Source organism: Hylobates moloch, unplaced genomic scaffold (assembly GCF_009828535.3).
Source record: "Hylobates moloch isolate HMO894 unplaced genomic scaffold, HMol_V3 SCAFFOLD_12, whole genome shotgun sequence".
Lineage (NCBI taxonomy): Eukaryota > Metazoa > Chordata > Mammalia > Primates > Hylobatidae > Hylobates > Hylobates moloch.
In genome coordinates this window covers 105,406,640-105,419,542 of record NW_026652287.1, presented here as the reverse complement: position 1 = coordinate 105,419,542, position 12,903 = coordinate 105,406,640, and the positions used below count along the sequence as shown (strand labels likewise).

General features: G+C 54.1%; 2 protein-coding genes and 1 long non-coding RNA gene across 5 annotated transcripts; 2 read left to right on the top strand and 1 right to left on the bottom strand.

Annotated features, from left to right (window-relative positions):
• Positions 1 to 283: 283 nt before the first annotated feature.
• Positions 284 to 3,240, bottom strand: LOC116479333 (uncharacterized). Of its 3 annotated transcripts, none has more exons than XR_009208956.1 (4): positions 1,719 to 2,797; positions 1,289 to 1,384; positions 774 to 1,049; positions 284 to 372 (listed from the first exon to the last, which is right to left on the bottom strand). It is a non-coding gene; the product is annotated as an uncharacterized LOC116479333 (long non-coding RNA). The 3 variants fall into 3 exon arrangements; XR_004250979.2 differs by lacking the exon at positions 284 to 372 and adding an exon at positions 3,155 to 3,240 and having other exon boundaries at positions 401 to 1,049; positions 1,719 to 1,942; XR_004250976.2 differs by lacking the exon at positions 284 to 372 and having other exon boundaries at positions 401 to 1,049.
• A1BG (alpha-1-B glycoprotein) lies at positions 367 to 4,996 on the top strand. The gene is made up of 6 exons (XM_032762288.2): positions 367 to 412; positions 1,436 to 1,471; positions 1,566 to 1,835; positions 2,213 to 2,485; positions 3,076 to 3,372; positions 4,113 to 4,996. The coding sequence occupies exons 1-6, from the start codon at positions 409 to 411 to the stop codon at positions 4,604 to 4,606; spliced, it is 1,374 nt and encodes a 457-aa protein (XP_032618179.1). The 5' UTR covers positions 367 to 408; the 3' UTR covers positions 4,607 to 4,996.
• On the top strand, positions 4,706 to 12,530 carry LOC116814533 (uncharacterized). Its single transcript, XM_032762184.1, has 3 exons — positions 4,706 to 4,800; positions 7,058 to 7,848; positions 12,448 to 12,530. The coding sequence occupies exons 1-3, from the start codon at positions 4,706 to 4,708 to the stop codon at positions 12,528 to 12,530; spliced, it is 969 nt and encodes a 322-aa protein (XP_032618075.1).
• The last annotated feature ends 373 nt before the right edge of the window (positions 12,531 to 12,903 follow it).

Here is a 12,903-nt window from a genome sequence, read left to right as displayed (position 1 = left end):
TCAGGCCTCAGCACCTGGTTGTCTCTTCTGCAAAGAATGCATTCTCCCCCAGTCCACCCAGAACACACAGCCTCCCTCCAGGTACTGGCTCTGAGCAGGACAGAGAGCATGCAGCAGGTGCTCAGCAATAGGGAAATGGGACCAAACAGAGGGCGTCTCCACAGCTCCCCGTCCCTCACAGCAGAAGCCAGAGCCGCTGCAGTGCGCAGCTGGTCTTCATCACATCTCTGAGCTCTGCAATCGCTCTGTAGTCGCCTCAACTCCTGGTCTCCTCGGCTCCTTCTCACTGCAACCGCATCTCCCATCTTTGCACTGGCTGCTCCCTCTGCCCGGAATGCTCCTTGCCCAGTTATCCCACTGTCTTCTTTGCATCTGGAACACAGTAGATGCTCAATAAATGCCTGTGGAATGAGTGAGTGGGGAGGATGCAGATGAGGGCTAGGCGGTTGCCCTGGGCCCTCACACTTGTAGCGGAGCTAGGCTGGGACACCCAGGGTGGGGACCAGACCTCCCGGGGTGGGAATGACAGGATGTCCATGGAGGCTGAGTGTGAAAGCACCACAGTCTCACCCCTGTCCTGTTCCATCCCAACAGGCTGTGGTGAGAGAGAGGCCACAGGGAGAGGGGGAGGCAGGGGAAGCGGGAGGCGTGGCCTCCAGGCAGCAGGCTATAGCCACATGAGTGGCCACCAGCAGCTCAGGTAACTAAGCACATGGCACGGGTAGGCCTGGGACGCGCAGGTCTCAGTCGAATGACCTGGGTGGGAATCTGACCCCAGAGCCGTGGTGGGTCACGCCATGCAGAATGAACCAGTGATGGAGAAGGAACCACAGTCCTCAGGAAGAGTGACGGTGCACCTCCAGACAGCCCATGTGAGGGCAACCGCAGAAAGTGAAGTGAACCCCACCTTTGGTGTCACGTGCGGTGTGGTGTGACAGGGAGGGGCTCGCTGGGCTTCAGCCCTGGCACTCTCCACTTGACCTCAGCAGCTCCAGGTAGAGTGGGGAGAACTCAGCGTCTCCTTCTAGAACAGGATCCAGGATCCAACACTGAAATGAGGATGAGGTGGTTTTAGCATCATTTTATCACTCTTGATTTAGTTTATTAATCATACATGATTATTGATTATAATTGTTGCTGGGCATCCTGAGGCCTCAGAAGTTCACCCTTTGCCCTGACCCCATGGGGCCCTGCCCCTGCCTTCCGGGAAAGACAAACAAGGGAAGAGGTCAGTGCCCGAGCCGCCCGAGCCGCCCTCCCTCGGGCCCTCATCGCTGCAGACGCTCACCCCAGACACTCACTGCACCGGAGTGAGCACGACCATCATGTCCATGCTGGTGGTCTTTCTCTTGCTCTGGGGTGAGGCCCCCTGGGGTCTGGGTCCCTGGGGTGGGAGGGGGTGGGAACGGGAGCCTCATGGGGGCTGTCTCTGCAGGTCTCCCCTGGGGCCCAGGGACAGAAGCAGCCACATGTGAGTGCAGGGGTGAGGTCTGGGAGCGGCGGGCCCAGGCCGTGGGGGAGCCCTGTCTCTCTGGCACTGAGCTGAGCCCAGCCACCCCTTGCAGTTTATGACCCCCAGCCCAGCCTGTGGGCAGAGTCCGAATCGCTGCTGAAACCCTCGGCCAATGTGACGCTGACGTGCCAGGCCCGCCTGGAGACCCCAGACTTCCAGCTGTTCAAGAATGGGGTGGCCCAGGAGCCTGTGCACCTTGACTCACCTGCCATCAAGCACCAGTTCCTGCTGACAGGTGACATCCAGGGCCGCTACCGCTGCCGCTCAGGCTTGTCCACAGGATGGACCCAGCTGAGCAAGCTCCTGGAGCTGACAGGGCCAAGTGAGCCGGGGCATGAATTGGGGGCCAGGAGGCAGTGGGTAGGTTGTTGATTGGGGGGTCTCCCCTCCTCCAAGTCACCTGATGTCTCTGAGCCCCAATCTTCCCATCTGTCAAATGGGGATGATGTCTGTGTTAACCCCAGAGTGTTGTAAGGAATACATGGCTGTGTCCCCAGCAGGCCCGGCATGCCGTACAGCTCCCACACACTCTTTTCTCTTGCCACATGCCTTGTTTCCACTGGTGCCTGCCTGCCTTCTCCCAGCAATGCCCTCCGTCCCTGTCTCCTTCACAGTTTTGAGTGTGGGGCCCAGGTTCTGCTGGGCTTCCCACGTTTCCCATGTTATACAGAACCGCTCTTCAACTCCACCCACCCACAGAGTCCTTGCCTGCTCCCTGGCTCTCAATGACGCCAGTGTCCTGGATCACCCCCGGCCTGAACACAACAGCAGTGTGCCGAGGCGGGCTGCGGGGTGTGACTTTTCTGCTGAGGCGGGAAGGCGACCATGAGTTTCTGGAGGTGCCTGAAGCCCAGGAGGATGTGGAGGCCACCTTTCCAGTCCATCGGGCTGGCAACTATAGCTGCAGCTACCGGACCCATGGGGAAGGCGCCCTCTCTGAGCCCAGTGCTACTGTGACCATTGAGGAGCTTGGTGGCTGTGGGAACCATCTCGGGGGGCTGCTGGGGGAGGAGGATACAGGGGGCATGACCACATTCACCCTGACCTCCATGCCGAATGCCCTTGCCCAGGACCAGGTCCAGGAAGCTGGCCACACAGTTGCCTGGGTCTGATGGTTGCAAGGGAGTTTGGGCAGAGAATGCCCAAAGAATGGAAGGGTGGGCCGGGTCTGGTGGCTCATGCCTATAATCCCAGCACTTTGGGAGGCTGAAGCCAGCAGATCATGAGGTCAAGAGATCAAGACCAGTCTATCCAACATGATGAAACCCCGTCTCTACTAAAAATACAAAAATTAGCCAGGTGTGGTGGCAGGTGCCTGTAGTCCCAGCTACTCGGGAGGCTGAGGCAGGAGAATCCCTTGAACCTGGGAGGCAGAGGTTGCAGTAAGCCGAGATGGCGCCACTGCACTCCAGCCTGGGCAACAAGAGCGAAACTCCGTTTCAAAAAAAAAAAAAGAATGGAAGGGTGTTCCTGGGGTTGCCACCCGGAGGGCAGAGGTCTGGGGACTGGGCAGAGGGCAGCTCCAGGGATGGGGCAGCCTAGTAACGCTGCCTGCATTGCAGCTGCACCACCACCGCCTGTGCTGATGCACCGTGGAGAGTCCACCCAGGTCCTGCGCCCCGGCAGCAAGGTGACCCTCACCTGCATGGCTCCCCTGAGTGGAGTGGACTTCCAGCTGCGGCGCGGGGAGAAAGAGCTGCTGGTACCCAGGGGCAGCACCAGCCCAGACCGCATCTTCTTTCACCTGAATGTGGTGGCCCTGGGGGATGGAGGTCACTACACCTGCCGCTACCGGCTGCATGACAACCAAAACATCTGGTCCGGGGACAGCGCACCGGTCGAGCTGATTCTGAGCGATGGTGAGCCGGGGCCAGCAGGGACAGGGACGCGACTGGGTCCCTGGGGAGCAGAAGCAGTACCAGGTGTAGTCTGGGGAAGTGCAGCGCTCTGGGCCAGGGTCCAACCCAACTTTACCCGCCCACCCCCCGATTCAGGGTCCTAAACTGCAAATAGGACGATGAGCGTGACAACCTTCAGGCCCCACAGAGAATAACTGGGTGAACAGTTCTGGCCCAGGCCACAGGGGGCACCACCTGGCCAGGGTCCCATCCCAGCTGCCAGGTCTGGGTGAGCACTGAGGGCCTCTGCTGAGGCAGCTCCTCCGCTCGCTTGCCTTTGTCCTGATGGTATTTAGCATACTCTGAGCACTGGACAGCGAACCCCATGCCCAGCGGACCACAGGGGCCCCTCGGTGGCGCGGGCATTGGGGCGGTGCCCAGAAGACGCTCGTGGAGCAAATCCACTACTGAGCGGCATCGTGCACCAGGCATCAAGCCATGCACAAAACATGTCCCCGTCCCCGCTTCCCGTCTGTGTCTGTAGACAAACAAATTACTAAGAAACAGTGAAAGGGTGCATGTGAGATATCCAAGAAGGACTGGGATGGAAAGGTGGGGCGGGCCCGAGGAGGCGAGGGAGGAAGCTGGCCAGATCACTGCGGGCAGAAGACGCAGCCAAGGCAAAGAGCGTGAGCCCAGACCACGCGTTAGGGCCGAGCCAGCCGCGGGGCGCCCGGGTCAGCCCGCGTGCTGCTCCGCAGAGACGCTGCCCGCACCGGAGTTCTCCTCGGAGCCGGCGTCCGGCAGGGCCTTGCGGCTGCGGTGCCTGGCGCCCCTGGAGGGCGCGCGCTTCGCCCTGGTGCGCGAGGACGGGGGCGGGCGCCGCGTGCACCGTTTCCAGAGCCCCGCTGGGACCGAGGCCCTCTTCGAGCTGCACAACATTTCCGTGGCTGACTCCGCCAACTACAGCTGCGTCTACGTGGACCTGAAGCCGCCTTTCGCGGGCTCCGCGCCCAGCGAGCGCTTGGAGCTGCGCGTGGACGGTGAGCTCACGGGGCACCAGCGAGGGCGGGCGCGGGTTCAGTGCCCCTCGGGGCCTCCTGTCTTTCCCCTCTTTCCTTGGGCGTCCGACGGCGGCGCTCTGGGCCTTGGTTCAGCCCCCATCGCCTACCCCGGCGGGGAGCAGGCGATCGGTGGTCGAGGGTCTGGGGACGCCTGGAATTTCGGCTTATTTCCCACGGACGCAAGCCCGTAGGTCACGTGTAGCATGGTGGTCGGCAGCAGGTAGGCTGGACCCAGGTTTTCTTGGTCAGATCCCTGCAGCTCTGTGGCTGCCCTGTTTTCCTTACTGGCCATGTCAGTCGTCATACTGGACGCCCCGCCCCGGCCCCGGTCCCGCAGGCGCACGGCTGACGTGTCCTTCTCCCCATCCCCGCCGTCCCCAGCTCTGTTTGTCCCTCTGATTTCCTCATCGACGTCTCCAGGACTCAGAGCCCAGCAGAGCCTGAGGGCACAGGTCTGACCTCCAGACCTTGAAGTCGTGCCCTTTGCTGGGAGCACCGTTTTCTCTTTCCTTTCTTCTTTTTTCTTTCTTTCCTTTCTTTTTCTTTCTTTTTCTTTTATTCCTTTCTTTCTTTCTTCCTTTCTTTCCTTCTTTCTTTCTTTCTTCCTTTCTTTCCTTCTTCCTCTTTTTTCTTTTCTTTTTTTCCTTCCTTTCTTTCCTTCTTTCCTTCTTCCTTCCTTCTCTCTTTTCTTTCTTCTTTTTTCTTCCTTCTTTCTGTTTCTTTCTCTTAATCTCCCCCCCACCCCATCTCTCTCCTTCCTTCCTCCCTTTTCTTCTCCTTTTTTTTTGGATAACTTACTTTTATTCTTGCAGGCCGGAGTGCAGTGGTGCAATCTCAGCTCACTGCAACCTTCACCTTCTGGGTTCAAGCAGTTCTCCTGCCTCAGCCTCCCGAGTAGCTGGTATTAGAGGCGCATGCCACCATGCCCACCTAATTTTTGTATTTTTAGTAGAGACGGGGTTTTGTTATGTTGGCCGGGCTGGTCTTGAACTCCTGACCTTGTGATCTGCCCGCCTCTGCCTCCCAAAGTGCTGGGATTACAGTTGTGAGTCACCATGCCCAGCCTATTCTTGCAGTGTTATAAGCCACCATCCACAATTGATGAAAAATGTTTAATCTTGGCCAGGCAAGGTGGCTCATGCCTGTAATCGCAGCACTTTGGGAGGCCAAGGCGGGTGGATCACAAAGTCAGGAGTTCAAGAGCAGCCTGGCCAACGTGGAGAAACCCCGTCTCTACTAAAAATACAAAATTAGCCAGCTGTGATGGTACATGCCTGTAATCCCAGCGACTTGGGAGGCTCAGGCAGGAGAATCGCTTTAACCCGGGAGGTGGAGTTTGCAGTGAGTCCAGGTCATGCCACTGCATTCCAGCCTGGGCAACAAGAGCGAAACTCCATCTCAAAAAAAAAAAATGTTTAATCTTTAAATTGTACATCTATATCCTATGACTCCAAATTTTATTTATCACTCTCCTTAAAGTCTGAAGAAAATGATTAATTTACTAAGCTCCACAGACAACACAGTCCCACTGACATAACATTTAGTATGATGTCCTACTCTCCTGTTAGAATTAAGAACAGCCAGTATCAAACTGGCCTGAAATCTGATTGGGTTCCTGGGCTCAGAAAAACTGTAGTAAATTTGTAAATCCACACTAAGACACAAAATTAAACTAGGATGTGTATATCTATCTTATAAGAAAACGTTTCACAGTAAAAATCAACATTATGATTTTACTAAATTTCAACATTGTAGTTTGTTAATCCAATCAAGCTTTCAAAATTCCTGATTAGCTGTCAATTAATTGCAAATAACTTCATGTAGTTTGCCCAGCATTTCAAAATGGATAGGGAATATAACTTTTAAAAGCGAAAGTATATTATACATATTGCACTTTTCTGCTAGGCTGGGCTAAGCATCTTCCATGGCAAGATACTCAAACTATTGAATAGAATACACATTTAAATCAAGTACTTACATGTACTTCATTAATTTCCCTGAAATTATCAACAGCATTACCAAAATCTTCCAGGATTTTGTAACATTTGATTCCTTACAGTTTTGTTTTGTTGTTGTTGTTTGTTTGTTTGTTTGTTTTTGAGACGGAGTGTCACTCTGTCACCCGGGCTGGAGTGCAGTGGCGCGATCTTGGCTCACTGAAACCTCTGCCTCCCAGGTTCAAGCAATTTTCCTGCCTCCGCCTCCCGAGTAGCTGGGACTACAGGCGCACGCTGCCACGCCCGGCTAATTTTTTGTATTTTAGTAGAGACGGGGTTTCACCGTGTTACCCAGGCTGGTCTGGAACTCCTGAGCTCAGGCAATCCGCCTGCCTCGGCCTCTCAAAGTGCTGGGACTACAGGTGTGAGCCACTGCGCCCGGCACCTTAAATACACTTTTAAAGTTAAACTTATGGAGGGAGAACCCTCATCTATTGACATAGATCGTATGTCCTTTTTTGGTCCCTCCACGAAGGAGCACCGTTTTCTCCATCATTTCTTCTTCCCTTCACCCGTCAGAGTGCCCGAGGCTGGGGACCGCAGAAGCCCCAGGGCAGGCCCGAATCCGGGACTTCCACGGTGCTGGGGGAGGGGTGCGGGGAACAGCAGACACTCACGTGTCGCGCGGACGGCCCGGGCGTGAAGGCAGCGGGCGCAGCTCGGCGGGGCCGGAGGAGCCCTCTGCGCCCGGGAACGAGACGGAGGGAAGAGGAAGCCGGGGCTGAGGCGCAGGCGCGGGGTGTGGCCTGGCCCGACCGCCCGCCCGCTCCGCCCAGGACCCGCTCCCAGGCCTCAGCTCCGGGCAGCGTGGAGCGGGGCGGTGCCCGCGGGCCGAGACGCCGTCCTGCGCTGCGAGGGGCCCATCCCCGACGTCACCTTCGAGCTGCTGCGCGAGGGCGAGACGAAGGCCGTGAAGACGGTCCGCACCCCCGGGGCCGCGGCGAACCTCGAGCTGGCCTTCGTGGGGCCCCAGCACGCTGGCGGCTACCGGTGCCGCTACCGCTCCTGGGGGCCCAGCACCTTCGAGTCGGAGCTCAGCGACCCTGTGCGGCTCCTGGTGGCAGGTGACGCTTCCCTGGGCCCCGGGTGCTGGTTCCTGCTGGGTCTGCTGGCGTTTGCCGGGGCTGTGCGCACCTCAGGGCCTCTCCCGGCTCCTCCCTTGGGCACCGTGGTTAGCGCTGGGTCTCCCCAGGGCTCGTGGGGGAATTGCGGGCGAGGAACCGCCCAGCAAAGGCCCTGCGGCTGGAGGCGCAGATGGGGGTCTCGGCCGGCAGCCGATCACGCGCTTCCTTCCGGGGGGGACGTCAGGGAGGTCGGCCTTGATTTCCGCGAGGAGGAGGGCATAGGGTTTCCCCTCCTCCACCGTTTCTCTTGTCCTCCGTTGTCTAGAAAGCTGATGCAGCCGCGGGCCCAGGGTGCTGTTGGTGTCCTCAGAAGTGCCGGGGATTCTGGACTGGCTCCCTCCCCTCCTGTTGCAGCAGAAGGCCGGGGTCCCTGGGGGGCTGGAGAAGGCTCCCTCATTCCTCCCAGGAATTAATAAATGTGAAGAGAGGCTCTGTTTAAAATGTCTTTGGGCTCCCAGGGCTGAGTGGGCTGGGATCTTGTGTCCTCAAAGTGGATGGGTTCTGGGGTGGCTCCTGAGGTAGAGGAGTGGAGAACTGGCTCTTAAGAGCACATTTTTCTTTTCTTTTTTGAGACAGGGTCTCACACTGTCACCCAGGCTGGAGTGCAGTGGTGCAGTCCGGCTCACTGCAGTTTTGACCTCCCAGGCTCAAGCGATCCTCCTGCCTCAGCCTCCCAAGTAGCTGGGAGCCTGGGCATGCATCGCCACGTCTGGCTAATTATTATTTTTTGTAGAGACAGGGTCTCACTGTGTTGCTCAAGCTTGTCTTGAACTCCTGGCCTTAAGTGATCCTCCCACCTCAGCCTCCTGAGTAGCTGGGACTACAGGCATGAGCCACCATGCCTGGCCAACTCACGTTTTTCTTTCTATTATTTATTTTTTGTAGAGATGAGTCTCACTATGTTGCCCAGGCTGGTCTTGAACTCTTGGGCGCAAGTGATCCTCCCGCCTCAGCCTCCCAAAGTGTTGGGATTACAGATGTGAGCCACAGCACCTGGCCAACCAACACTTCTCAGGGCCTCTTTCATCTGTGCTTTTCGAGGATGCTGCCTCCTACTCCCTGGGCACCTCGGCCTGGTCCCAGCAGGTACGGGCAGGTTGCTTGAGGCTCCGGGGACATACCCGTCTCTACCTTGACCACATCAACCCCATCACCAAGAGGAGGTTCAGGGAAGCTGTATTTTGTGGTCTGGTCCTCCCAGTCACAGGGTGGTAGTGCTGGGCTGTTCCCAGCCTCCCACGGCAGAGCTGGGCGCTGTGGAAATGGCTGGATTCCTCTGTGTTCTTTCCCATTGTCCCTCAGCTCTGAGTCCTCTTGTGCCATCAGACATCTGATGCCTTCCCAACCACTGCCGAGTTTCTGCCTGGAGCAGGGCCTCAAGGTCCTGGCACACAGAAGACGCGTATCAGTATTATCAACTAATAGTTGATAAATTGTGTTTTTCAACGAATTTGCTAGTGGTCTGGTTTACTGCCTTAGTAATATCTAGTTCCTAATATGCCTATGCATTTTAATGTCTGCACAGTCTATGATGAGGTCACTTCTCTCAAGCCTGATGTGTCCTCTCTCTCTTGCTAGTGGTTTATCAATTTTTAAAACCTTTTCTTGTTTATTTGTTTTTGAGACAGAGTTTTGCTCTTGTTGCCCAGGCTGGAGTGCAATGGCGTGATCTTGGCTCACAGCAACCTCCACCTCCCGGGTTCAAGTGATTCTCGTGCCTCAGCCTCCTGAGTAGCTGGGCTGACAGGCACCCACCACCACACCCAGCTAATTTTTGTATTTTTAGTAGAGACGGGGTTTCACCTTGTTGGGTGGCCAGGCTGGTCTCCAACTCCTGAGCTCAGATGATCCACCCATCTCAGCCTCCCAAAGTGCTGGGATTACAGGTGTGAGCCACCACGCCCGGCCCCAGCTTAGTTTTTAAAAAAGTTTATTTTAGCCATTCTAATAAGTGTGTAGACATATCTAATAGTGGTTTTCCTTGCATTTCCTTAATGTCTGATGATGTTAAGCATTTTTTCCACATGTGCTTAGTTGCCATCTAGATAGCATCTTTGATGAAATGTCTGTTTATATATTTTGCACACTTTAAAATATTGGGTTGTTTTCTTTTTTCTTTTCTTTTCTTTTTTTTTTTTTGAGATGGAGTCATGCTCTGTTGCCCAGGCTGGGGTGCAGTGGCATGATTTCAGCTCACTGCAACTTCCGCCGCCCAGGTTCAAGTGATTCAACTCCCTCAGCCTCCTGCGTAGCTAGGATTACAGGCATGTGCCACCACACTGGCTGATTTTTGTATTTTTACTGGAGAGGGGGTTTCACCATGTTGGCCAGACTGGTCTTCAACTCCTGACCTCAAGTGATCCACCTGCCTCGGCCTTCCAAAGTGTTGGGATTACAGGCATGAGCCACCGTGCCTGGCCTGTTTGTTTTCTTACTATTGAGTTTTGTTTGTTTGCTTTTGCTTTTTTGTTTTGTTTTGTTTTGTTTTTTCCAGAATCTCGCTCTGTTGCCCAGGCTGGAGTGCAGTGGTGTGATCTCGCCTCACTGCAACCTCCGCCTGCCAGGTCCAAGCAATTCTCCTGCCTCAGCCTCTGGAGTAGCTGGCACTACAGGCACCCACCAGCATGCCCGGCTAATTTTTTGTATTTTTAGTAGAGATGGGGTTTCACCATGCTGGCCAGGCTGATCTCAAACTCCTGACCTTGTGATCCCAAGCGCCTCAGCCTCCCAAAGTGCTGATGTGAGCCACTGCACCTGGTCATTTTTTGTATCTTTAGTAGAGACAGTATTTCGCCATGTTGGTCTCAAACTCCTGAGCTCAAGTGATCTGTCCACCTCAGCCTCCCAAAGTGCTAGGATTACACCGCACCCGGCCTCCAGCCATATTTGTTTTTTCCTTTTTTTTTTTGAGACACAGTCTTGCTCTGTCGCCCAGGCTGGAGTGCAGTGGTGTGATCTCGGCTCACTGCAAGCTCTGCCTCCCGGGTTCACGCCATTCTCCTGCCTCAGCCTCCCAAGTAGCTGGGGCTACAGGCACCCACCACCATGCCCGGCTAATTTTTTTGTATTTTTAGTAGAGACGGAGTTTCACCGTGTTAGCCAGGATGGTCTCCATCTCCTGACCTTGGGATCCGCCCGCCTCAGCCTCCCAAAGTGCTGGGTTTACAGGCGTGAGCCACCGCGCCCAGCCGCCTCCAGCCATATTTTAAAGATAAAATATTTGTGCGATCTCTATTACTATTGTTTAATTCCCAAAGTTCCCGCTTTCCCTCTGGTATCATTTCCCTTCTACCAGGAGTTTCCTTTGGCATTTCTTTTCAGGCAAGTCTGCTGGCAAGAAATACATATCTTAGGTTTGCTTCATTTGAGGATGTTTGTATTTTGCCTTCGTTCTTTAAGTGTGTTTGCACTGGATATAGAATTCTGGGTTGATGGGAGGCGGAGCTTGCAGTGAGCCGAGATCACACCACTGCACTCCAGCCTGGGCAACAGAGCGAGACTCCGTCTCAAAAAAAAAAAAATAAAAATAATTCTGGGTTGAGTCGTTTTTTTTGTTTGTTTGTTTTTGAAATTGAGTTTTCCTCTTATTGCCCAGACTGGAGTGCAATGGCACAATCTCGGCTTATTGCAACCTCTGCCTCGTGGGTTCAAGCAATTCTCCTGCCTCAGCCTCCTGATTAGCTGGATCTACAGGCGTGTGCCACCATGCCTGGCTAATTTTTTTTTTTTTTTTTTGAGACAGAGTCTCGCTCTGTTGCCCAGGCTGGAGTGCAATGGTGCAATCTCGGCTCACTGCAACCTCTGCCTCCCGGGTTCAAGCGATTCTCCTGCTTCAGCCTCCTTAGTAGCTGGGATTACAGGTACACACCACCACATCCAGCTAATTTTTTGTATTTTTAGTAGAGACGGGATGTCACCACGCTGGTCAGGCTGGTCTCGAACTCCTGACCTCGTGATCTGCCTGCCTTGGCCTCCCAAAGTGCTGGGATTACAGGCGTGAGCCACCATGCCTGGCCAATTTTTTGTATTTTTAGTAGAGAAGGGGTTACACACCGTGTTAGCCAGGATGATCTCAATCTCCTGACCTCGTGATCTGCCTGTCTTGGCCTCCCAAAGTGCTGGGATTACATGTGTGATCCACTGTGCCCGGCCCAGGCTGGCTAATTTTCATATTTTTTGTAGACAGTTTCACTATATTGCCCAGGCTTGCCTTGCACTCCTGAGCGTAAGTGATCTGCCTATCTCAGCCTCCCAGAGTGCTGGGATTACAGGTGTGAGCCACCGCACCCGGCCTGTTCAAATGTTTTCTATCATAAAGAATGTTAGCACTTCCAAGTACACTTGAGCTTTCATCAGTTTCTCACTGTGATTCTGTTCTACAAGACTCATATTACGTGCCTGGTTTTGAACTATTACATCTGCCTAATAGATTCTTTTATAAAAGCAGTGACCCTATGATTCCTAAGATGCTTTTATACCTTAATGTCTGTTTTGTGCGATTAATGCAGCCCCATCAGCTTTCTTCAGTTTCATGCCTACCTTGTGTATCCTTTTCTATCCCTTTGCCCTCAACTTCCCATATCCTTGTTTTAGGTGTATCTTTTCTAAAGAACATATGGCTGGTCCAAAAAGAAATTCAATCTGTTAGAATTTGTCTTTACACTTGGTTTGTTGAGTACAGTCATGTTTATTGAAATTGCTGACATATTTGGATGTGCTGTCAAATCCTAGTGCTTCCAGTTCCTGGCAGTGTGACTTTGTTCAGTTACATTCTCTAAGCCACTTCCTCCTCTATAAAACAGGGATGGTTGTGTGAGGATTGAGATGTATATAAATTATTTGGTAGATTGGGCAGCACACACGGGCTCTGAGTAGATTCCCTTTTTTCTCCCTCATCTCCTCCCCTTTTAGACAGACATGGACAGATACGTCTCAATGACCAAATGGGTGAAGATGCTCAGAGCATCAAGGGGATGGAGATCCAGTTCTTGTGACAAAGAGACTGAGCAAGTAGGAGGCAAAGAGAGGTGCTGATGATTGCTGTGAGTCAGAGACAGTGTGCAGGGCCAGGCTTTGGGTCAGGCACTATACAAGGTGGGTCCTGTCCCTGGTTTACATATGAGGAGGTCACGGAGGTTCAGGAAAGTCACTTATCTTAGGTCCCAAAAGTAGCCGCAGGGGAGGAGTCAGGTTCTGCAGCCTGAATTCAGGCCCATGCCTTTTCTGTTCCCTCCAGCCTGCTGGAAGCCTGTGCAATCATTTCACTGGGAATGTGCATCTCTCGTCTCTGAGTTTTCCCCTAAGCCTGTCATCCCTCTGTCAGTCTCTCAACCTCTGCCACATCGTATGTGGCCCTCTCTGCCTGTG

Coding starts and splice junctions, on each gene's coding strand:
- LOC116814533 (XM_032762184.1), top strand. CDS start 4,706: ATGTCAGTCGTCATACTGGACGCCCCGCCCCGGCCCCGGTCCCGCAGG. Junction 4,801..7,057: donor TCCCCGCCGTCCCCAGCTCT/GTTTGTCCCTCT, acceptor CCGGGCGTGAAG/GCAGCGGGCGCAGCTCGGCG. Junction 7,849..12,447: donor TGCTGTTGGTGTCCTCAGAA/GTGCCGGGGATT, acceptor CTCCCCTTTTAG/ACAGACATGGACAGATACGT.
- A1BG (XM_032762288.2), top strand. Junction 1,472..1,565: donor AGGGACAGAAGCAGCCACAT/GTGAGTGCAGGG, acceptor CACCCCTTGCAG/TTTATGACCCCCAGCCCAGC. Junction 2,486..3,075: donor TGTGACCATTGAGGAGCTTG/GTGGCTGTGGGA, acceptor CCTGCATTGCAG/CTGCACCACCACCGCCTGTG.